The sequence below is a fragment of the Leptonychotes weddellii genome, chromosome 1 (assembly GCF_054177405.1).
Source record: "Leptonychotes weddellii isolate Sample4059 chromosome 1, ASM5417740v2, whole genome shotgun sequence".
Taxonomy (NCBI): domain Eukaryota; kingdom Metazoa; phylum Chordata; class Mammalia; order Carnivora; family Phocidae; genus Leptonychotes; species Leptonychotes weddellii.
This window is the reverse complement of record NC_138369.1, coordinates 75,106-99,526: the sequence shown is the minus strand read 5'-3', so window position 1 is coordinate 99,526 and position 24,421 is coordinate 75,106. Positions and strand designations below refer to the sequence as shown.

The 24,421-nt window shown below is 58.6% G+C and overlaps 2 protein-coding genes across 5 annotated transcripts in view; both read right to left on the bottom strand.

The window, feature by feature from the left end:
* Positions 1-14,829: 14,829 nt before the first annotated feature.
* On the bottom strand, positions 14,830-18,649 carry C2CD4C (C2 calcium dependent domain containing 4C). The gene is made up of 2 exons (XM_031022181.2): positions 18,513-18,649; positions 14,830-17,903 (listed from the first exon to the last, which is right to left on the bottom strand). The coding sequence occupies exon 2, from the start codon at positions 17,862-17,864 to the stop codon at positions 16,602-16,604; it is 1,263 nt and encodes a 420-aa protein (XP_030878041.1). The 5' UTR covers positions 17,865-17,903; positions 18,513-18,649; the 3' UTR covers positions 14,830-16,601.
* Positions 18,650-19,220: 571 nt separating this feature from the next.
* The window catches only part of SHC2 (SHC adaptor protein 2), a 32,944-nt gene continuing 27,743 nt past the window's right edge, over positions 19,221-24,421 (bottom strand). For all 4 annotated transcript variants that reach the window (XM_081821485.1, XM_081821362.1, XM_081821419.1 and 1 more), the window contains exon 13: positions 19,221-24,062. The gene's annotated coding sequence lies outside the window, so the exon portion shown is untranslated. The remainder of the gene's footprint in view (positions 24,063-24,421) is intronic.

The following is a 24,421-nucleotide window of genomic DNA, read 5'->3' as shown; positions in this document are numbered from 1 at the left end:
TATCTCTCTGTCAAATAGATAAATAAAATCTTTAAAAAAAAAAAAAAACTACACACATCTATTCTCTTATGGTTCTGGGGTCAGAAGTTAGCTGGGTCTCACTGGGCTAAAGGCAAGGTGTGGGAAGGGCTGGTTCCCTCAGAAGGCTCCAGGGGAGAATCTGTTCCCATAGCTCCAAGAAGCCAGGCAGGGGACAGGGTGTCGACTTAAAGACTAGCCACATCATACCACCATCAGAGGCTAGAGCAGAAGCCGCCTCGCAGCAGCTGGGACTGCTCAGGCCTGTCCAGGGGGCCAGAGCCTCAGAGCGGATGCTACCCAATATCAGGAGAAAGGAGAGAGACACACACCCCAGCCTTTCCTCTCTAGGGTCCCGCCCGAGCTCCCATTGGTGGAAGTGAGAGGGCAGGGGGTTCTGGGAGGTGTAGATTTTTTTCCCCCAGCACTGAGCTGGGGTGCCAATGACCTGCACTTGTCAATGCTCCAGATCACCTGCTCTGGGCTGTGCAAGGGAACCTCAACAGTACTGAAATCCTAAGTCCTTTTGTGCATGGCAAGATTGTATTTTGTTATGATCAATTTGTCCCCCACCAAGCCATATTTTCCAAAACTGTATGACGATGAGAGAACGATTACACAGACGCCCCGATTCTTTGCCCACCCTCTACCCATGCCCTTTGTCACATAACTTGGGAGTCCTCCCTCCAGAGCAGAATCTAATTCTCTGCCCCATGACTGGCCTTGACAAAAAAGAGTGTGGAAGAGTGGCTGTGCCTCTTCCAAGCCTCGTGCGTTCCCTCTTGCCATGGCCATGAGCACATGCCTGGGAGAGCCTGCTGGAGGATGAGGGACATGCGGGTCATAGTGGGGTCGGTGCGGCCGGGCGACCCCAGACAACATGTGGGTGAGCTCAGACAATGCTCATCACCCCTGCAGCAAGTGCCTACTGCTAAATGCAGCTCCCCAGGTGTGTGGCTTTTGTCCTCCCAGTGGTTTTGTGGCAAAAGCTGAAGGATGGACTGCCCCTCCTCCTTCTGGGCAGTATCCATCACATCATGGAAGGGGTGTTCCAGCAGAAACACACACAGGCTTCTGAGTACCAAGACTCTTCCCCTCTGAACCTCAAAGCACTGTGCCATCCCTGTGAAGATGCAAGGGGCAGAAATATAGGATGAGCAAAGCTTCCTGATCCCACCCTCAGTAAGACTCAGTTAAGTCCTCCCCGAATGGGAGGGGTAAATGAGTGGGGCATAAGTCCACACTGGGGGTCCTGGGGCAGCCAGCCCATGAGCCCTACCCACCTGCCCTCCACCCAGGTGGTGGAGATCACAGAAGGACCCCGCGAGGTCGGCAGGATCTGAGAGTGGGGTAGACCAGGACTTGCTTGTTGGAGGTGGCACTTGCTGTACATTTTATTAGGATACAACAGGGTTCTCCATGTCAGCACTGTGGACATTGGGGTGGTTCTCTGGGGGGTGTTCTGGGCACTGTGTGGAGGTGCCAAGAGTTCCCCAGTCGTGACAGACATGGACGTCCCCAGACATGGCCCCATGGCCCCTGGGGCAGGACAGCCCTCCAGCGAGGACTAGCATGTTGGTGAGGTCTGGTGCGGTGTGTGCGTTCAGGGAGAAGTTCGTGCCGTCTGCTCTCGTCTGAAATAGAAAAACACCCTTCACTCGTGTTTAAGAAGCTTTGACCCTGAAAAGGACACTTGTCCTGGGTTTGATTTTTCTGACGCCGGTGAGGACAGTCTCTTTTTCTGTCACGAAACAGAGTCGCTCCCGGGCTGCAACAAAGACCCAGAAGGTCCCTAAGGTTCTCTCTTTCTCGTACAAGTCGGGGTCCGTGCACTGCAGCCCACAGGCAGCTCAAGAAAGAGGGGAAGGAGAGGCTGTGCCCTCGCTCTGGGGTCTGTGGTTGACTTTTCAGGGTGGGACAGCAGGTGCCCTCCCGCGGGGGCAGGTGGGACAGCAGGTGGGACAGCAGGTGCCCTCCTGCGAGCTCCGGGAAGCCCCCGGCCCCTCCGCCGCCTCCCCCGGCCTCCTCCCGACTTCCGTCTGCATCCCTGCACTTTGACTCTACCCGCCGCTCTAAACTGGGGTTCTCTTTCGAGCACGTTTAAGGACATTTGCCTCCGTAAAGGCCTTCAGCGGTCAGCAACAGAAAATCCTGCCTCAAATGGGCTTAAGCAATGAGGCACGTATTTTCTCCCGCCCCCGCCCCATGGCTCCTGGATGTTTCCCAGCAGGCCGCCCTATTTCGACCCCCCTGGACTCCTCTCCGCTCTGTTGCTCTGTGGTTCTCTTGGTTCTGCTCCTTTTTGCACTGCATGCTTCCTCACATGGGCACTAGCGTGGCTGCGGCTACTCCGGACGTCTCATCATGAAGTTGCAACAGCCACAGACACTGGGTCCACTCGGAACCTTTCTGTGGTCAGCAGAGGAACAGCCTCAAAGATGTTCACTTCCAAGTCCCCAGAACCTGGGAATACGTTACCTCGAGTGATGAGGGGGATCAAGGTTGCAGATGGAATTAGGGCTGCTAATCAGCTGCCCTTGAGGTGGGGAGATTATCCTGGATTATCTGGATGGGCTCAATGTAATCATAAGGGTCTTGGTCTGTTGAATCTCAGATCTGTACCTCTGAAACAAATAATGCCATATATGTTAAGAAAAAAAAAGAAGAAGAAGAAGAAGAAGGTAGCAGGAGGGGAAGAATGAAGCGGGGGAAATCGGAGGGGTAGATGAACCATGAGAGACGATGGACTCTGAAAAACAAACTGAGGGTTCTAGAGGGGAGGGGAGTGGGAGGATGGGTTAGCCTGGTGGTGGGTATTGAGGAAGGCACATTCTGCATGGAGCACTGGGTGTTATGCACAAACAATGAATCATGGAACACTACATCTAAAGCTAATGATGTAATGTATGGGGATTAACATAAGAATAAAAAAAAACTGTGGAAAAAAAAATTAAATTAAATTAAAAAAATAAGGGTCTTGGTAAGTGGAAGCAGGAGGCAGGAGAGAGAGCCAGAAAGTTGGCAGCATGAGGAATCAGCCCACATAGCTGGAAGGGTCATAAGCAGAGGAATGCAGAGGCTTCTAGAAGCTGCCCCCCCACACACACACCAAGACCTCTGTCACATCTCATTGGCCAGAAGGGGGTTACACATCCATTCATAAACCAATCCCCAGCAAAGAGGTAAAACAGCAGTGAAGATTTATGCCAGCACCTGGATAGAGTGGGCTTCCCTGAGTCCCACAGGGGGGAGTGGACACCCAAACAGTATCCAGGCTCTGTCCACAAGGAGGAGACTGGCAGGTGGTTGGTGGCCAGCAGTGTCTGCCCCCAGGAGTACAAGAGGCTGGACCAAGAGAAGGCAGCCTCATGTGCAGGGAGCAATAGTGGAAAACCTGTAAGGCAGGGGACAGCTCGAAGTTACCCTACACGGAATGACTAACAGAAAACAAGACACCCACTGCCTTGATTGGCAATATGCCTTAGCTGATATCTAAACCCTGTGCCCTCGGGAATTCGGACTCACTTGTCCTGGGTTGAATCGGATGTCCCCAGAAAGACATGTTCAAATCCCAACACCCCCTCCACACCAGTGATCTGAGAAGACCAGGAGGAACTTCACTCTGTGGGTTCCCGAATGCTCCATGAACCTGGACGCTGGGGCAAGGACCATCTCCAAGCATAAGGGGGGGTGCCTTCCTGCCCCCTCTGGGCCCTCCTCTCCCAGGCTGCTCCCCGGGAGGCAGAGCCCAGGCTCCTCTGAGCTGCCACCTGCTGACCTGGCTGCCAGCATCTGCTGCTGTGGCAACCGGCTCGGCCCCCCGCTGGGACACCATCAGAGCCACTGGTGACATTTGAATATGGACAGGGTGTTAGATGTGAGCACTGTATCGGTGTGAAACCTCCCAGTCATGATCATCGCAGTGGGTTCTAAAAGCAAATCCTGGTGTTTAGAAAATATACTGTGGTGTGCTATGGGTGAAGGGGCATTGCACCTCCAGTCTTCAATGGTTCAGAAAAGTGCATTTAAATATGAGTGTGTGGGGGCGCCTGGGTGGCTCAGTCGATTGGGCGTCTGCTGTCAGCTCAGGTCATGATATTGGGGTCCTGGGATCAGCCCTGTGTCGGGCTCCCTGCTCAGGGGGGAGCCTGCTTCTCCCTCTCCCCATCCCCCCTCATGCTCTCTCATGATCTCTCTCTCTCTCTCAAATAAATAAAATCTTTAGAAAAATAAAAATAAATAAATATGAGTATGTGCATATGGATGACAGGTGTAGACACATAACATGACAAAGCAAATGGGGCAAAATGCGACCAACTGGTGAATCTGGGCAGAGTCTACAGGAGTTTCTGGCATGAATCTTGAAATTTTCTGTAAATTTGAAATTATATCAAAAGTAAAAGTTATGAAAACAACATCCAAAATGCAGAGTTCTGGACCCATCCAAAAGACTTGGCTCTGCAGGTCTAGGTAGGCCCAGAATCCAAATTAACCAGCAGCTGAGGACAAGAAAGGTGTTGTGAGTTGGACTATGTGGCCCCCATGTTCAAGTCCCAACTCCCAGAACCTGTAAGAGAGACCTTACTTGAAAACAGGGAGTTTGGAAATAAACTTGAATCAAGACAAGGTTGTCCTGGGGCACCTGGGTGGCTCAGATGGTTAAGCGTCTGCCTTCGGCTCAGGTCATGATCCCAGAGTCCTGGGATCGAGTCCCACATCGGGCTCCCTGCTCCTTGGGAGCCTACTTCTCCCTCTGCCTCTCTCTCTCTCTCTGTCTCTCATGAATAAATAAATAAAATCTTTAAAAAAAAATTAAAAAAAAAAAAAGACAAGGTTGTCCTGAAGTAGAGCCCCTAAATCCAATGACTGGTGTCCTTATAAGAGGGAATGAGGAGAAGGTTTTAGAGGACAGAGGTTGGAGATGGGAGCAAGTGTCTACAAGCCAAGGAAGGCCAAGGACCATAGGCACCACCAGGGTCTGGGAGAGAGGCTTGGAACAGGTTTCCCCCGAGCCCCCAGAAAGAGTCAGCCATGCCAACACCTTGATCTTGGAGTTCTGGCCTCCGGAGCGATGGGAGAATACGTCTCTGTTGCTTATACTGTCCAATGTATGGCATTTGGAGCAGCAACCCAGAAGACAAGTCCAGAGGGCATCTTGGGCAGGAAAGTGGGGGGAGGGGCCGCTCACCTCCCCAGATCCCACTCAGCCCCTTAGGGAGCACTGAATCCAGATTCAGACACTTCTAGAAAGAGCTGGCCATGGCCCTGGACAGTCAAGTCAATTACTCACATACACTTTAAGCATACATTAGGCACCTACTCTGTGCACACCCTGGCAGAGTGGGGACCCAGCTATGAACAAAACCAACAAAAAATCTCGGCCCTTCTGGAGCTGACCTCTCACCTAAGGTCACAAGGGTCATAAGATAGTAAGTGATTTGATGGGTTAGGAGGAGAGAAATCCCACAGAGACGCAGGGTGGCCTGGGGGCAAGATAAATAAAGTGGCCACAGGAGGCTTTACCAGGAGGGGAACTTTGAGCAAAGATGGGAAGGAAGTGGGGAAGTAGGGGGTGGTGCATCGGCCGGTGGTACAGCCAGAGGAAAGGCGCAGGGGTGAGGTATGTGGGGGCGCAGGGCAGCAGTGAGGCCAGAGGGGAGTGAAGGGCTGAGGAGGGGGGCATGACATTGGGGCTGTGACTTTACAGGGCCGGCCCACCACCCTGTGTATGTGTAGATGTGTGTGCGGGGTGCGCCAGGTGCACCCATGACCTCCCCAAACTCCCCTGACCCCCCACCCCGGCCTGCGGGCAGCCGCCCAGGGCTCCTGGAACGCCCGCACGGGAAGGCTTCCCTGGCCCGCAGGTGCTCACTGGCGCCCTCTGGCGGCAATGTGGAGAACAGACCGCGGGGGGCGCCGGGAGGCGAGGGGGGAGGGGACTGCACTGGTCCCTGAGGGGTGGGGGGAGGTGGGGAGGAGGAGGGAGAGATGGGGGAGACGGCGGGGGGGGGGGCGGGGGTATCGCGGAGGGAACAGCGGGGGAGGTGAGATGGGAGGGATGGTGGGGGGACTGGCGGGAGAGGAGGGGTAGTGGGGGCTCGCCGGGAGGGGGGAAAAGGGAGGACAGTGGGGGTGAGGGTGGGGGACAGGTGAGTGGGATGGCAGGGAGGGGGGAGGGGGGAATTCTGGGGATGGGCTGGGGGGAGGGATGGGGGGAGGGATAGTGGGGGGGGTGGGATCTCACCAGGCGGAGGCTGAAGTGGAGGCAAGAAATGGGTGAGTTCTGAGAAATTTTTTCATATCCTTTCTATTGAAATATAGCTTACAATACAGTAAAATGCACAAATCATAAGTGTATCAAGCTCAGTGAGCTTTTTTAAAAATTGAACTAGAAGTCACATAAAATTAACCATTTTAAAGTGAACAATTCAGTGGCATCTGGTACATTCACAATATTGTGCAACCCACACCTCTATGTAATTCCAGAACATTCCATCAACTTAAAAGGCAATCCCATCCCATTAGCCCTCACTCCCTGTCTCCCCCCCAGCCCCGGGCCCCCACGAGCCCCCTTCCCGTCCGTGGATGAGCCTGTTCTGGACGTGTCACCCACGTGGATTCACACCCCATGTGGCCTTCTGTGTCTGGTTCCCTCCCTGAGCATCGTGGGCTCGGGGTCCGTCCCTGGGGCAGCGCGTGTGGGCACCTCGCTCCTGTCCGTGGCTGATGGGTGGGTGAACCACATTGTTTGTATCTGTTGATCTGTGGATGGACTTTGACAGTTCCCATTTTTTGGCAGCTGTGAGTAACGCTGATGTGAACACGAAAGTACAAGTTTTTGTTTGAGGCACCGTTTCAGTCCTTCGGGTGCATCCGGGAGTGGAATTGCTGGCCATTCCATGTGTCAGGTTTGAAGCAATGCCAGTCTGTTTTCCATCCCCAGCAGCCCTGCATCAGGCTCTAGTCTGTCTAACCCTCACCAACACGTGTTCTCTGGTTTTCTCAATCACGGTATCTCTTGTGGTTTTGATTGGCATTTTCCTGGTGACTGATGTTGAGCATCTTTCCATGAGCTTGCTGGACACTTTTGTATCCTCTTTGGAGGCGTGTCTGTTCCGGTCCTTTGCCTATTTTTTAATTGGGTCGTTTTGTCTTTTTTTTTTTACTGGGTTGAAAGAATTTTTAAAATATATTCTGGATACTTGACCTTTATGAGCTCAGTGAGCATGTATAAATAAACTCACCACTGTAACCACCACCCAGACCAACATATCGACAGCAGCAGCTCCCACAGGCCAACCTCGTCCCCCTCCTCATGACCCCCCCCACTGTGGCCACCATCCTGACTTTATCACCCCACATTCATGCTACCTGTCCTTGAACTCCTTATAAATGGAATCGCTCAGCATGTCCAGCTTCTTCACACAACATTACATGTGAGGGTTCATCCATGCTGTTCATTCTTTGCAGGGATGGTTCTGGGTGTGTTTGGAAGGCAGAACCTTCTGGGTTTGCTGGTGGGTATGACAGAGTGGGGCTGAGAGAGGGAAGCCTGGCGTGACCCCCACCCGCATCCCCACATCCAATCTCAACACATGCCAGAGGTTTTATTTTTTTTAAGATCTTATTTATTTAATTGACAGGGAGAGGGAGGGAGAGAACACAGCAGGGGGAGCGGCAGAGGGAGAAGCAGGCTCCCCGCGGAGCAGGGAGCCCAACGCGGGGCTTGATCCCAGGACCCAGGGATCATGACCTGAGCTGAAGGCAGACACTTAACCCACTGAGCCACCCAGGTGTCCCTATGCCAGAGGTTTTGCATCCTCAGTCTTTCTCAAATATATCCTGCCCGCTCCCCCCACACACACACGCCCCATTTCCATACCAGCGATGCAGCCCCAGCCTCCTCCCACGCTTCGTGCTGGCCAATAGTCCCCCTTCCTCCCAGACACCAGAGGGTCTCTCTTGGACATTTATCAAAGCCCACCAACCCCCCGGGGGACCCCTGCCCCGGTGAAGTCCACACACCCCTCAGACCCCTGGCCTCTCGGGGCACACAGCACTTCTTGCCCTTGTCAGCGCCGCTCTTCTCCTTCCCCTCCCCGTCCCCTGTCTCTTCCTCCAGAAGGCTCCCCGAGGGCAGGGCTCTGGTCACTCAGACAGGGTACGTACCCCGAAAATTAGCGACGATGCTGCTGGACCCTGTACCCCAGGGGCTTGGGCAGGGGAGGTGAGTCTCTGCTCGGCAACATCGGGGACGCCAGCTAGATGACTGCAGTCCAGGTACTCACTGGCTCCATGAAACCTCACTGGGACCACCAGCCTGACCCCTCCCGGGCCTGGGCCTCCCCCAGCATGGCACAGGGCTCCGAAGGTGAGCATCCCAAGAGGAAGCCAGGCCAACATTGTGTTCTCGCGGTGGCCTGTCCTTGGAAGTCACATGGTGTCCCTTTGGCCACGTTCTGGAGCAGACAGGGGCCTCCCAGAGTTGAGGAGGGGGACACGGAGAGTCCAGCCCTTGCTGGGGATAGGCCAGGTTCTGGAAGAGCACGTGGGGCTGGAAATACCATCCCAGAGGCCATCTGTGGAAGCTGTGGTCTGCCACAGCAGGAGTCTTGTCTGCGTGGCCTGCCGTGGGGTCCCCAACGTCCAGCTAAAGGCTTGGCAGGTGGCGGGCCTTACTTGGTCAATATCTGCCACAGAAAAAAGGAACAGCGAACATGTATTGAGTGTTGAGAATGTGGCGGCCACCATGCCAGGCAATTCCCATGCTTTCTGTCTTATCATCCTCATGTGAGAAGAAAGCACCCAGAACTTGCAAAGGGGCACAACGATCATTCTGTGCAGTATCACTGTAGGCCAGGGGCTCTCCCTGGGCACCGCCAACACTGGGGCAGGGTCATTCTTTGGGGTGGGGTGGTCCGGGGCACAGTGTGGCATCCAGCAGCATCCCTGGCCCCCACTCACTCAATGCCACAAGGACCCTCAGTTGTGGCAACGGCGAATGTCCCCCGATGTCACCCAGTGTCCCACGCCAGTGAGAACCGCCTTGTAGAGCTCTGAGCAGCCAGGCCACCTGCCACCCAGGGGAAGGCGCTCACTCACTCTCATTGATGCTTCGGCAAATGCGGGCTTGGCTGCTAACCCGAGGACTCTCAAGCTGCAAACAGGTGAACTCTGTCCACAAGGCTACACTTTATTGCCCTAACTAGTTTTGCTTCACCTTAAACTTGGAACGTGAGTCTCCTTTGAAGCAGCTTCACCATCCCTTTGGGCCTCAGCGTGCACCCAGATAAACCTGTGACACACGTGGTCACTGGGTGTTTGATGAGGTTTATGTTGTGACTCTGCCATTGGCCCACCCCCAGAGCTGAAAGCAAGCTTAGCACCTTATTTTGCACATGGGGAACCTGAGGCTGGGGGCGGGGGTCTTGCCCAGGGTCCTCTGTGGGGAGTTTAGGGACCTAGGGCTGCCACCCATGATTCAAGGGGCCTCCCTGATGTCAAGGAATAAACAAGAGGCTCTGTGGCTTGGCTGGGGGAGCGGAAGTAAGGTTGGGAATCAGGAGTGGCCTGATCCAGGGACTCAGAGGGTTAGGGAAGTGACAGGGATGGGGGCCCAGGAGCCAGTCAGGGGCTGGGGTTGGAGGGAGAACTCATGTGTCACCATGGCAGTGTGAGCCCCCAGGGAGGGTATGGGCCTGGGGTGGAGGGTCCCAGAAGCAGCTGAGCTAGAAAAAGAAGACAGCCCAGTCTCCGCCAAATTCGGGCATCCCCCAAACCACCGTCAGGTTGGAGAATTCTCTGGAGGGGACTCACAGAATTCACTGAACACACAGGGAAAGGCTGTACAGGGACTGGGGCCGAAGGAGGTGCCCAGGGGTGGAGTCAGCAGAGACACGGCTGGCCTCCTGCCACATCCGGCCTGACCCACGTGGCTGCTCTCAGTCTCAGGTCCACTGATTCAGTGCCCCAAGGGTTGGTCTCACTGGTGTCAGGCGTGTTAAGGTTCACCTCCCAGGCCCCCCTGGACAAGGTTAAATTCTGGGCCAGCTCTGCCAGGACCAGGTTTGGGAGCCATGCCTGTACGCCTCAGACCTTGCCCCCAGCCCCACCAGCATGGTGGGGTTACAGTAGGGTACAGGGTCCTGGGGGAGGAAACTGATTCCCAGAAGAGCCAGGCCCGAGGGCAGGCAGGGCCTGGAAGGCTGGGGGTCGGTGCCGCTCATGAGGAGACTGTGGGGGTGTGGGGAGATGGGGGCTGGCAGTGCGGGTGAGGTGGAAGCCTTGGGGTCTGCGCCCAGCACTGGTGGGAACTGCCTTCCTGCCACCTGCTGGCTGGGTTTGCCCCCTTGTGCTTCAGTTTCCCCATGTGTGAGGAGGGTCAGCAGACGCTGCATGTGGGCCATCCTTCGTCATCCATTTTGGGCTTAATAAAGGGGCCCTGCACGGTATGTGCATATCTTATGTAACGCTGGGGGGGAGTAACATCTCCATGGTACAGAAGGGGAAACTGAGCCCCAGGGAGCCTGCAAGCAGCAGAGCCGGACTCCGGCCGCAGTCCGCTAGCCAGACACGCAGGCAGCGAGAGGGGCGAGGGAGGCGCCCCCCCTCCCCCCGTGGCGAGGAGGGCATGCAAACGCGGGTCCTTCCGTCCCCGCGGTTCCTTTTTACCGAGGTCGTTTCTTCTCCTCGGGTCCCCAGAGCCTGCTGGGGCAGCCCCTCCCTCCCAGCTGCTGAGGAGCTGAGGAGGAAACAGAAGCTTAATTGAATCCCACACTGGAGGGAGGGTGCGGGCAGCTGGAGGGAGGAGCAGGTGCTGCTGGGAGAGCTGCCCTTCCCCCTCCCCCTCCCCCCCCGCCCCCGCCCCCGCCCCCCATCGGGAGGCTGAGGGAGAGCCCGGCCTCAGTGGGTCTGATGGTAGCCTATAATTATCAGCCTAATGTGATTATATTAATTATCATCACAATATTGTGCCTGCTTCCGCAGAGCGTGCCTGAGCATTGAGCCCTTCTTCCCACAAAGGAGCCTGGACCTCATCACAACCCGAGCGTTGTGCATGGGGCAGCTGAGACTCAGACGTGCCACGTGACGTGCCCGAGGCCACACCGCCTGCAGAGTGGAGAATGGGGGGCTTGAATTCCACCATGGAGCCTTCCCCTTGCACTTCTCCCAGACGAGGGTTCGGAACTCTGGGCCCAGGGCGGTGGGAGGCAGGTACCACAAAAGCAAAGGTCCTGGGGAAGGGGCATGAGCCACAGGGTGGGGCAGGCACAGGGTGAGTCTCCAGTGCGGGCATACGGGGCCATGGGGAGCCCCATACCCAAGCCCCTTTCCTCCACCTTAGGAAGGTCCTTGCTGCCCCAGGACCCCTTCCCTGTTCAGATTCTGCCCCTTCTGCAAAGCCCTCCTTGATCAGTGCCCTAAAGGAGCGCCCTTGGTTGCCACCATTCCCAGCTCAGTGGGACATACAAACCCTAGGCCTTCCGGGGGCTGCCTGCCTTCTGCTTTCCCATGTCAGACTGTGACAGCCCTAGGCCAGCGTTGTTTCTACTTCCCCAGACTGAAGACTTGCTGTCTAATGTCAAACTGGTTTAAGCCAAGAAGGGACTTTGTTGGCCCTCTGGACCGAAATGGCATGCAGTTATGGACTTCAGGCACAGCCAGATCCAGGTGCCCACAAGGTGAGCAGGCATTGGACTCCTCCTCTCCTGGCTGTTGTGGCCTGTGCTGGCTCCACTCAGAGAAAGGGGCAGCATTTCGTGATTGGCACCCAGTTGGGTGCCTACTGCTGGCGGGGGCCCTGGATGTCCCTGGCTGTCCTGGGGTGGCGGCCAGGCTGCAAGGAGAGAGGACTGATGCCTCCCTGGTTGCCCCTGGGCTGAGCACTGGGTGCAAACACAGACCATCCTGCTCAGATTGCTGTCACAGGCAGTAGAGGGGGATCTGACCTCAGTGGGGTAGGGGTTGCCCTGGGAAAGAGAAGGGGGTTGAGACCTAAAGGCAGAATGGAGCTCACGGCAAGCGTGTTTCCCTCGGGGAGCCAGCACGCAGACAGGAGGACGGAGTCTTCTCAGGCTGCTGGTCCCATTGGAGCATGTCCTTCCGGGTGTCCTGAGCAACGGCCAGTCACAGCACATACACATGCACGTGCATGACATGGCTTGCTACCGACGTGCACAGAGAAACACACACACACCGCCGTGTAGACATGGGAGCGTGTGGGCACACACACGTGCTAACGTGCACATGCCCCACCGGCGTGCACGCATGCCCTCCCGGGCTTGCACTGCGCTGTCCTGTGTGTATGCAAACAGGGCTGCACTCACATGCATGCGGCTCACGTGTGTGCACAGAGGCACATGGCTGTGTGCACGCACACATGCATGGCACACACGCAGGCTGCCCAGCAATCAGTGGCTCACAGGGAAGAGGGAGAAGGTACTTGGTTGCCCTGGCAACACATCCTGGGACCCGACCAGGCCTGGTTCTTGTGGCTCATCTGGCAGGCTGTCGGGGGCGGGGGGTGCTGCTCGGGACCCTAGCCCCGCACAAAGGCTCCTGGTGGCTTTGTAATGGACAGTCTGGACCCCACGGGGCTAAGAGGAGAGAAAGCAGCCAGGCCCAGGGTCAGAGCAGGAGTCAGGGCCCCGCACTGCGGGGAGCTGTGGGGAGAGACGCGCCCTGCCCTGGGGCGTGCGAAGGGGAGACACAACTCAGTCCTGGGACCTGTGTGGGGGTACAGGGCCCTGCACAGGGGCGCAGAGCACTCTCAGCCTGCCCAAGAATCCCAGAGGAAGCCAGCTCCAGTGCGCAGGTCCGAGGGGACCCCAGCTCTGAGCCAGCAGTGGGGGGCACCCAGCCCAAGCCTGTCTGTGCTCCTGTCCTACTGTGCATGGGTTCAAGGCCCCCTCCTTTCTGGGATTGCTCTGCACCCTTTTTCCCTCTGCTGTGAAGTGGGTGCACACATAGGAGGCCAGGCACACCCGGGGTGTAGGAGCTGCACGCAGTAGGGCCACATCCTGACCCTCCCACCGGGCTCCTGGGTTCTCTACCTGTGACTTAGGGCTTCCCCGCTGGCCCCAAGGGGGTCTTGTTTCCAGCATACAGCAGGAACACAATAAATGCTCCCAGGCAGAAAGGCGACCGCTCAGATGTGTTTGCTCTCCCTGCTGCCCCCCCAGGCTGGCAGGACCCCCCAGGCCTCCCAGTTCTACCTGGAGGGCGTTGGCTGCACCAGGATGGGGCAGGCATGCCCAACACAGGCTTTGCCGAGTAAGGGGTAGCAGGCAAGCACCTGCCCTCTCCTGGAACCCACCTCACTGATCCTGCGTGTCTTCCAGGTTGTGGTTCAGGTGTCCCTCCCTCCTGCTGTACCCGCTGGACTCGATGAAATGATTCTGCTCCTGTCCCCAGCGTCCAGCGCTCACCTCAGGTGGGCACCACCTGGGAAGGCTCATCTTTCCAGCTTTGCCTCATCTACCTCTTAATCCCAGAACTGGGGTGAAGGAAGCACAGCTCCTCATTGAGCAAGTCCGTGAAGATGGAGCTGGGCTTCTTCGATTCTCCGGGCCTCAGTTTCCCCACCTGTCACACAGAGCGAGTCAGGAGTAAACAGAGCCCACGTCAGCCCGGGCTCTGCGCTCCCTGAGCCGGAGGAGGCCCGTGCTGCCTGTCCTGCTCTCCTCCTCGTGATGTCACCTTTCCAACCCCAGCCTCCTGTGATGGATGCCACCTCCCATCACGCCTCCACTGGAAAGGGTTCTCCACATGTCTGGCCAACTCAGCCCTTCCACCGACGGTGAGAGCAGGGGAGGGGTGAAGGGTGGGTGGGACCCTCGCCCTTTACCACAGGCTTCCAGTTCCCCGGTGACCCTGCAGGGGCCTAGGCATGGGGTCAAGCCATGGCTTTCCAATGACTCATCAGTTACTGGTCAGGCACCTCGTGGGTGCCCAGCCTGGTGTTGGAGCTGAGGACACCACTGACCAAGATGAACCTGTCCCAGCCCCAGTCGGCATGTGAGCTGAGATCGGATGCAGGACATACTGAGCAAAGTCCCCTTCCCCAGCCGAGAGGACTGGGAAGCTTCCTGGAGGAGGTACCATCTCAGCTGAAGCCTGAAAGTGAAGTTGGGGGCTGGGAGGCGTTCCAGGCCCAGGGACCAGCATCGATGTGAATGACCTGCAGCCCAAGCCTCCAAATCATGTGTCTCCAAGTCATGTGGGAGTGGTGGGGGTGGCCTCCTGGCTGAAGCACTTGCTTTCTGCTATCTCTCTGATCTCAGGGGCTGGGGCAGACCAGATGAGGGTGAGGGGCAGGTCAGGGGGGATGCTCCTGCTTGGCAGCCGATGGCATCTGACGGGGTCCCTGTTGGTGATGACGCTGCAAGTCCAGTGTGTCCCCAAGTGGGCAGAGCCTGGAAGGGGCAGGCCCTGGCCTCCTTCCAGTGGCCACAGTGAGGGTGCCAGTTCCAGTCCTGGCTCTCATTAGCTAGGCTGCCTTGGTCATGTTATTAAAGCACCCCTGCCCTCATCTGTGAGGTGGGACGCTGTGTGTGCAGATGGAGGGCGAGGACAGGACCTGTACACAGACCCGCTGAATAAATGCATGCTAGCCGCCACGGTGACAGGGCCCGGGGTTCCCAGTGGCACCACCCTGCTGCAGTCTGCCTTCCCACCCCCACCCCAAGCAGGAGACAGACCCAGAGGATCCGAATGGGCTGAGAGGACTCCGCCAATGAGAAGGCCCCCACCACCCTCCCTGGAGCTCAAGGCAAAATTCCTCTTGTTATTAAACACCAAAGCAAACAGATCTCCACCCCCACACTCCCGAAACACCTTTATTGCACTAAAAACAGCATTTATAAACAAACACACTTGGGAGAGGGTGTCTTAAGGATTTACCCACAGTCAACTTGTAACACAAAGATATCAAATAGTGCAGGGGCATATAAAATGGGCCCTCCCCAGAGGGAAAGCAGGGGTCAGGGTCAGAGGGAAGGGAGAGGGTGCAAGCTCCAAGCATCTGACTCAGTGCAGGGTCCTCTGTCCACCTGCTCCAGCCCACAAGCCTGGCCCTGGGGGGGTCTCCAGGTTCTAGAGTAAAGGGGAGCCCCCCTCTGACACCAGGAGCAGGGAGCATGAAGGAACAGGCCTAGGACAGAGGTGGGGAGGGGAGAGGGGGCACAGCAAGGGACCTCAGCTCCAAGGGCCCCAAATTCTCAGTCCCAAAGTGCAAACGGGAACAAGTGCTTTCCCCGGCTACGGGGGAAATCTCCTTCATCCCTCCCCCAGTGGGATTTGGAAACCTAGTCAGGAGGGACAATGTTTGGATGGGGAGGGGTGCCCCGGGATCCCCAGGGACTGCCCCCATCCAACCATGCTCACCAGGCAGCCTGGCCTGGCCCCTGCTTCAAACTGTACCGTTTCTGTTGTGTTAAGCTGGTAAACATCCACGGACATCATTCAAGGACCCACACATGGACACAACTTTAAACCCATGCAGCATGAAGGTGCACAACCAGGGTCCTCCCTGCCCGCCAGCTTCCGCCCACACTAACCAAAAGCTATTTACTGTGTGGAGTGAAAACCCAGCCATCAGTCCCTGACTATCACTTCCTGGCGTGCTGCGGCCAAGGGTGCTGCGCAGGGGGGTGGCAGCCCCCGGCCTTGGAGGGACGGGGCGGAGTGGGGGCTGGGGGCCGCGCTCTGGGCCTGTTCTGAGCAACCCCTCCAGGGGCGGAAGGCTCCTGAGCGTGAGGTGGGCTGGCCCAGCAGGGAAGGTGCTGGAGGAAAATAGCAGACAGGAGAGCTATACGGCTCCCAGGGGCAGGAGGGGAGCCCGAGCCTCCGCTGTCCTCTCCCGGGCCTTCCTCCACTTCCAGCCCCACAGCAACGCTGCCTCCCTTCTCTGCCTGTCTTCTCCCAGTGGGTGGCACCTGCCTCGCTGACCTGCTCTGCTCTGGAGCCTAACCCAGGTGGGGTGTCTCCTGCAGCCTCGTGGGCGCTGTTGGTAGATCCCAGACCTGGTACTGCTGTCTGGTGGGGGCAGAGGGGGCGGGGGGGTGTCTGGTGGGCCGGGGCAGGAAGACTCTTATGCAACCAAGAGAGATATTGGGCTCAGCTCCGAACTGGCCACCTCTAGGTCTGTGATCCACTTCTGCGGTCTCCAGGCCCTCTGGGCCCCTGCAGGGTCACTGGGGAACTGGGAAGCCTACGGTAAAGCGTCTCACAGGTTCCTGGCCACCCCCGCCCCCGGAGAACCCCTTTCCAGAACTCTGAAAGGGGTGAGGCAGCATGGAACTTAGGGCACGGGGTAGGGGGGTGCTCAGCCCTGCAAAGTGTCTCCTTCTCTTCCCTGGCTGCCCCCTCTCTTCCTCCTCTGAAAAAATTAACCCATGAAAGATAGTGTTCCGGTCACCGTTGGCAACCCAGTAACCCCCAGCATGGACGGCAGCCCAGCCTGAGTTTAAACAGCCCTCCAGCCCCCCTCCTGGCTGCTGGCCTCCTGCCCACGGGGATCTGAGTGGGAGGGGAGGGGGTCTTCCCTCTGCCCCCTCGGGAGCGAGGGAGGCAGGGAGGGGCCTTTACAAGAAAGGGAGCAGGGAGGTCAGCGGAAGCTCTTCCTCCCCGAGCAGCGTGTCCCGCTTGAGGCTGCTGCCCTTGTTGACCACCTTGATCCTGAGGGCCAGCTTCCGGACACTGGCCGGCCCCAGGCCATCGAAAAAGAAGTCCTCATTGAAGACGGGGTGGCGGCTGTTCTTGATGATGGTGCTCCTCTGCTTCTGTAGCTTCCCGGGGACCAGGCACAGCCCCACACAGCAGTTGATGCTGCGGGCGTCACACAGGCGGTCATAGAGGCCCTCGGCTGCCAGGAGACGTACCCGCAGGCGGGCCTGGGCCACCTCATACTCCGCCAGCAGCCGCACGCTGCCCCGCGGGCCCATGCGGACCGCGTGCTCTGCACGGGGCGCCTGGCCAGTCTCAGGGCCCGGCTCTGGGGTGGCCCTGCGGGTCAGGCGGCGCCGCGCCCCGGGGCTGGTGTCTGGTGCGCTGTCCTCAGCGGACAGGGAGCCGTGGCGGCCCGCCGAGTGCTTGAGCTGGCTCACTTTGGCCTGGCTGTCCTGCGCGAACCCTTTCAGCAGCGACACGGAACGTGAGAGCAGAGGGGACCCGAACGGGGAGGACTCCGCTGAGGACCCTGTGTCACTCTCCCCACCGCTGAAGTAGCGGCTGGGGCTCATGAGGGCCCCACCAGCCTCCCTGGGCACCCCATCGCCCCCATTGGCCTTGGTGCCCCCCCGACGGCGACCGGCACCTGGGGATCCCACCTGCGCCAGGGCTCCATGCTCGCTGTGGAACAGGGACTCCTTACGCCGCGTGTGGGGGCTCTCTGCCAGCGTGGCAAAGCCATAGGACGTCTGAGCCTTGGGCACGGAGGGCAGGGACATGGCGCCCTGGGCTTGGGGGTCAGCGTTGGTGGCAGCCTCCTCTACCAGCCAGTCCTCCGCACTCTCGATCTGGATCACGTGCCGGGTGGCTGCCTTCAGCAGGCTCTTGCTCTCAGCTGCCAGCTTGGCAGGCAGCCGCGGGCTCCGCGGGGCTCGGCGGGGCGTCCCCGAGGCCAGGTTTTGCTCCGTCGAGGCGGGGCCCAGCTCAGCCTGCCCCTCAGGATCTGCGGGGCCAGCGGGCAGTTTGGGGGGTATGAAGAAGTCAGGGATCTTGTCAGGTGTGAGCACATTGCTGTGCAGGGGCCCCTTGGAAGCCTTGTCCCCGGCCTCGCTCCCAGGAGTGACGTTTTCCCCAGACCCCCGAAGACGCTCCAAGAACCACAGGTTGGTTTTCTTCATGGGGGCAGGCAGGACGGAGGTCAGGAGGAGCTCTGGAGTCTGGGAAGAGAAGCAGGGGTCAGGAGCTGCGGGCTCCCAAGCACCGGGGGACTGGAAGAGGCGGCTCCTGGCCCCCATGGAGGGGGCCACAAGGACAAGGCCCTGGCCAGCAGGGAGCTAGCAGGGCGTCAGCAGGGTCACTCAGGGCGTGTCGCGCCTCCCCTCCCCTCCCAAGAGAGATCGGGCTTAACTTCCCAGACCCGAGAGCCAAAGCGAGGGAGGTGGGGGGCGGCGCTCCGACTCTTGGGAAGCTCCCAGGGGAGAGCGGCCCCTCTCCCGCCCCCACCCCGTTTTAAGGATCTCAAAGCGCTTTCTAAAGGGTCTGCGCTCAATCCAAAGGGAAGATACCCACGGTGTGTGTGCGGACCCCCAGGATGTCCCAGCCCCGCGCCCCCCCCCCAAGCTCCCACCCACCTGTGGCTTCGCCCAGCGCTGAGGGCCCAGGCACCGGGGTGGGGGCAGGGAGAGGAGGTGAGTCGGGGGCCTGACAGCGCAGCGAGCTGACCCCTCCCGCCAGTTCTCCGCCCCCCACCCCCGCCAGACTCAGCTCGGGGTGGGGGCGGGGGTCTCAGCAGATCCTGCGGACCGTGGCGGGGTCCCCGCACTCACCTGCCCCGGGGTGGTGGCCCGAGGCTGGAGGCTGTCCCGCGGGCACGCCGGGGTCTTGGCGCGAAGGTCCGGGGCCCGCGCGGGGGACGCGGCCAGAGCTCCAGCACGGGCGGCGGCGGCAGCGCAGCAGGGACTCATTCACCGGCGGCGGCGGGAAACCGCCCAGCCCGGGCGCCGCGCCGCCGTATTCCTCCTAGTACGGCCGCATAAGCGGCCCCCGCCACCGCCCCCGCCTCGCCCCGCCCCCAGGCCTCAGGGGGCTGCCCCTCGTCCGGACCCCGGGGGCTGGTGGGGGCAGATGGGTGGGCGGCAGGTGGTGGCGCCCTGTGGATGGCCACCCCTAGCGCTTGAGCCTACGGACCCGCGAAGTCGGGGACCCCCGGGAGCCCCTGGCCCCTGCCTCAGTCCACCTGGGCGGGGCCGAGACCCACACTCGCTGTAGGCAGGTTCTCTGGAGAGCCGCTTTCCTGACTCCGGGTGATGAATCAAACAATGGCAACAAGGGGCGCAACTAAATTTATCACTGAGCGCCTTGTCCGGGCCAGGCCCCTAAGGACTCAGAGCAACCCGGCGGTGGCCCTCCCCCGTCAGTGCAGGACGAAGTGAGGGTTTCCTTCCGGACATAAGGACCCAGCAGCTAAGCCGCGCTCCTCCCCGGTAGACAGTAAACGGGTGTCCACTCTGCAGCCGCCCAAGGAGCGGCCTGCATTTCGAGAACAGATGTTTATTGAGCAGCTGGTGGACGCCGCGTCCAGCCTTCTGATGATTCCCAGTGCCAGGGACGCCAGTGGACAGGTACACAGATACATTGTAAGTGTCGGTTTGTAGCTCCCGTGACAAACGTGTAGCAGGAAAACGCGATCCGAGGGGAGAGGGGCGAGCACCCCCACCATGCTGTTCACAGTTCAGAGACTGATGACGGGCAGGACCAGGCCGCAGCCCCAGGCCTGGCAGCTCCTGAAACCACAGGGTCCCCTGGATGCCGCCTGCTCTTGCCTTGAACGCTGCCTGCCTCAACTTCTGCTTCCTCACCCCTTGCCCTCCCTCTCAGCCTCCATGTCCCCTTCTGGACCCTAAGGCCAACCAGTCCTGGGTCCGTTCTTGGTCTGTGAGAAGCCAGCAAGTTAGTGGATTGCCAGGACTAACCCAAAGCCTGGACTTTATTAAATTATGATTGTCCGGGAGCCTCCTGTGTTCCTCATTGCGGCCCCAGCTAGGATGGGGGCTGGTCTGCAGTGACCACTGGGTCATCAGCAGAAGGGGTGCAGAGGGGCAGGTGGGAGCGGGACAGAACTCCCTTGGAGTGAGGTGGGGTTTGGAGTTCCTTGTCCAGATGCGGAAAGCAAGGCTCTGAGAGGTCCATGACTCCCCCAAAAGGTCTGTCTCAGCTTTGCTCTCTTAGCAAACACTGAGCCCCTTTTTGTCCTGGGCAGAACACTGGCATGGCCACAAAGTCCAACAGGGGAGGCAGATGCCAATGAATGCTTCAGTTCACCTCTAACTCCAAGAAGCCTGCCCTGCCAGCCAGCCTGGGCTGGCCGGTCATCACAGCCTAACCGTACCCACTGAACCCCAACTTTAGCTATGGTGAAGAATGCCCCAGAGCAAGTATTTGGTTGATGTCCACTGCCCCTGTCGGGCCTGGAGCTGCTGGGAGGAAGGCAGGAAGGCAGCCTTATCCCTGCTGTGACCCCAAGACACTGGGGGGACACTTTAATAAATACCTGCCAGACAAATGGATGAACTAGGACCACAGTAAAAAGCATGAGTCCTAGAATAGCGCTCGATCTTGCAGCGGGCGGGAGGGGGGAACTCGGAGGCCACAAGCCACCTTCCTCCATCGCATGGATAGGGAGAGTGGTGCTCACAAAGGGGAAGTGACTGAGTCAGGTCTCTGGGGGTTTTCTGATGATAAGCCGGCCTGGGTGCTGGGGGCTTCACTGCCCACTCCCCCTTACCCAGTTGGGGGAGGGTCTCCTCCCAGTTGGGTTGAGGGAGGAGGTCTTGAGCTTGTTCTGTGCCGATTCCCGTGCTGAGCAACTGGGGACTGTCATCTGGAGGTGCTCTGTTGGGGCTGGAAGCCTGACACCGATGCTTCCTGTGGTGTGATTGCTGGCAGGTGCCCAGACCTCTGCCTCTGTCCCCGGGGCAATTTGCAGGCATAAAGATTGTCCCTGTACCACGGCCTCAGGTGAGGCTGAACCGGTGAGGACACGCAGAGGGCTGACAACAGGGCCTAGAACACTGTGATGGGAGCGCTGGTCATCATTTCTTGGACGCTGCTACTGGTGAGAAAGGGGGCTGGCCCGGCCTCGAAAGGGACGCCAGAACCTGATCCCCACCAAAGCCAGCTCGGCTGAAGCCCCTCCCCGTGGCCCCCACCCCATCACCTTCGGGGGCTGGGGAAACCGAGGCCCAGAGAGACAAGGAACCTGGGGATAGGTCCCAAACATCTGCCTTCGGAGGGGCGGGGTCCAGGAGGCGGGCCCTTCCAGCTGGTTAGTTAGCCTTGTGGTCCCTAAACAGGAACCTCTTCCAGTCAACAAAACCTACTTCCTCTGCAGAGCCCTGAGGCTGATTGGTGTGGTGTGGCAGATCCCCAGGACTCCCCCCACACCCCAGGCTGCAGCCTTCCTGAGATCAGAGATGCGGAGGCTGGCAAAGGGGCCCAGGTGGTATTAACCAGCCCCTCCCACCCTGAGTCACACCACCTCATGCTGCAAGGCCTTGGTCCTCAACTCCCACCCCCCAGGGACCTAAGCTTGTGGGAGAGAGGAGGGACAGGGGGCTTGCCAGGAGCCAGACTGCCCCCTGCAGCCACCCACAGACAGGTCCTTGAGGAAGCTCAAAGAAAAAAGCTCCAGTCCTGAGAAGCCTCCTTATACCCATGCAGTTCTGGCCAACAGCTTCTCATCTGAGCTCTGTCTCCTCCCCTGGAAGAGCTATGGGAAGGCCTGTCCAAAGCTCCCTGGAGAGACCTCGGCCCAACAAGGCACAGGTTAACCCACTGTGGAGGAGGGCCACAATCCCCAGTTTACAGACAGGGAAACTGAGGCACAGGGGAGTAGCCCAATTCAGGGAAGGGAAGCAAGCAGTCCAGGCTGCATGGTGCCTGCCTCCCACCCCAAGGCTCCCTGAGGACAAGGCCGGCCCAAGGAGCATTTGCCGACCAAATAATTGAGGGTAGATGGGGGCAGGAGAAAAGTGTGGGGGACCAGCGGCAGCCAGGCTCGCGGCCCCCCTCACTGCATGGGCACCCCAGACCTGGCGTTCCCGGCTCAGAGAGCAGGACAGGGGAGGTGATGGGGTGGGAATCCCAGCTCTGCCACCTCACCCTCTGAGCCTCTGCTCCCCCTTCTGTAAAGTGGGGAGAATCTGAGCACCCACAGCTGGTGCTGTTCTTAGCACATGCTTCAGCAGGTGTCCTAGATACATAGAGGCTTTGAAGGAGGACACAGGGGAACGAATGAATGAACAAAGTGCATTAGGACCCCTCTCTAGCCTACAAGTCTCTGAAATCGGATACTTTTGGAGATTCCCCTAGTCCAGAACCTAGTGAATTCTCCCAACTGCCCCCCATTCCTCTCCTGTCCCCAACAGTGTACTTCCCACTTGGGAATCCTATCATCTCTGTGCTTCAAAGCTCCCCAGCAGCTCTCCCTGGCTCCAAGCTTCCCCCCAGCCGTGTCCTCCACTCCACCACCCCTCTGATCTCACCACCAGCCACATAGGTCATCCTTCTGGTCTCTGAATGTGCTGCAAGCCACACACCACAGGGCCTTTGCACATGCTATCACTCCTGCCTAGCACTCTGTCTTCTTCCCCTGGGGCTCTCATCCTCCAGACCATATCCCCTGTGTCATTCCCACCCTCCTGGATTTCCTGGGCTAAGTTCACATTGTCATTACACACTTAGTGGTGATTTGCTGCTTGATGTCACTCGACTATCGACTCCATGAGGACAGATCAGTCTTGGTTACTGCTGCATCCTCGTTACCCACCAGAGGTCCTGGCAGATAAGGGGAGCCCAACGCAGGCATACTAAAGGATACCAGGATCGGGGGACAGGTGGATGGACCAATGAATGGAATGAATAATGGATGGATGGGTGAGTAGATGATGGGTGGATGGATGGATGGACAGACTGGCCCCTCTAAAGTAAGAAACAAGGCATCAGAGTCCCCTCTGGCTCTGCTATTTGATAGCTTCTCCCTGCCCCCCTCCCAGTTACAGACAGAGTGGCCGTTGCTCCCCATACCCTCACCAGGCTCCCCCAGAGCATGGGGGTGGGGCCTGCTGATGAGCCAGACCCTAGGCACAGGTGTGGCCCTGGCAGGGTGTGGTGAGGGTCAGGAAGGCCTCTTCAGGATAGTCAGAGGAGGGGTCCCAGGGAGAGATGAGGTCTCTGGGAGGGAAGGTCTGGAGAGGCATCGGGGATAAGCAGGAGCTCCTAGGGGGTCAGGAGTGGGGACACCTGAGAATGTCAGGCCACATTCAGGGCTAAGTTAGGAGCAGTCAAGAGGAGAAATGAAGAACAGTTTGCCAGATATTCGGGGCATCCTGAAAGACACGGGTCTACAGCATATAGGAGATAAGCTATGGTGTTTCCCAGGAGAGGACAGGGCTGTGTCTCATAGAGGAGTGGGGTGCTCTATCTGGGGGTGGAAATAGAAGTGTGAGGGTGGTGCTGGGGGTTCTGGGACAGTGCTCCCCCACAGGGACACATCTCCAGGCCTGCACCCTCCTCTCCATCCCCCACACCCTCCAGCTGCAGGAGGACACACGTGTGCCTTGGCTTTCCACCTGGGAGACTGGCCTTGGCCTCCCAACCCAAGGGCCCCTCAGTGTCAGGTAGGCTGACTTCCTCACCATCATCCCCACGTGTAATTACAAACAGACCCCAAATGTCCAGTACAGGTGGACAGCTGGGAGGGCAGGGCCCTCATGACCACCCCCCACCAGGGCGGGTTGTCCGGCTGCTGCCTGGATGCCCCCCACTGTCCCAGCTGAGCCCTGAGGTGCCCCCCACACTTCAACATTCACAGGTGTCCTGGCCTGAGGACCCCAAACACCTCAATTCTTCCCCATAAAAGACAACTGTGCACTGATTTTTCAGGTGGAGAAACTGAGCTGTCAAGGACAGGAATCCATCTTTCCAGGGAGGTGAGCTGAAGTCCCTCTGGGGAGAGAGATGGTGCCTCCTGAACCCGGCGGCGACCCTGCCAGGGCTCGGAGAGAGAGGACTGGGTTTCTGTAAGATATTTTCTTTAAAGGTGAGAAAAGTTCTGTCTTTGGTATGGACACCCTCACCCCAGGCAGAGGGTGGAGGCAAGCAGGGGTCGGTGGGATTAAAGGGTCTTGGGCCCCCATCTCTTGGCCTCGCTGGCCCAGCCCAGGGCCGGCTGGAGAAGGAAGATCTAGAGGCTGGAGGAAGGAGAGACAGCGGCAGCTCCAGCCTGACCAGGGTCCAGAGAGAAGCTGAGGAGCCCATAAGGCCACAACAGGGAGCATCTGCAGCGCAGGACAGGAGCGGGAGCTGAGAACCATCACCTGCGGAAGAAAGAGAAGGCGAGGTCAAGGGTCAGCTGTGACAGCAACCAGAGACCTGGGCTCAAGTGGCCCCCCGAACCTCAGTTACGGGGCCCAGTGAGGATCCTCAGGCTGAGGGGCCAGGGAGAGGTCTCAGCTCCCCCATGTTCTTGCAGTGTGACCTAGGGTAGGGCCTTCACTTCTCTGTGCCCTTCCTTCGGCAAAAATGCTCAGAACCACCTGGGACTTGGAGGCTTTGGGAGGTGCCGAGCACCATGCCTGGACTTGGCCACTGGTGCCATCGGCATTGTTTCTCAGGTCACACACCCCTCTGGGGACGGAAGGGAAGCACGTCTTAGCCTAACACGTGCGAACACACA

Coding starts and splice junctions, on each gene's coding strand:
- C2CD4C (XM_031022181.2), bottom strand. CDS start 17,864: ATGAAGAAAACCAACCTGTGGTTCTTGGAGCGTCTTCGGGGGTCTGGG.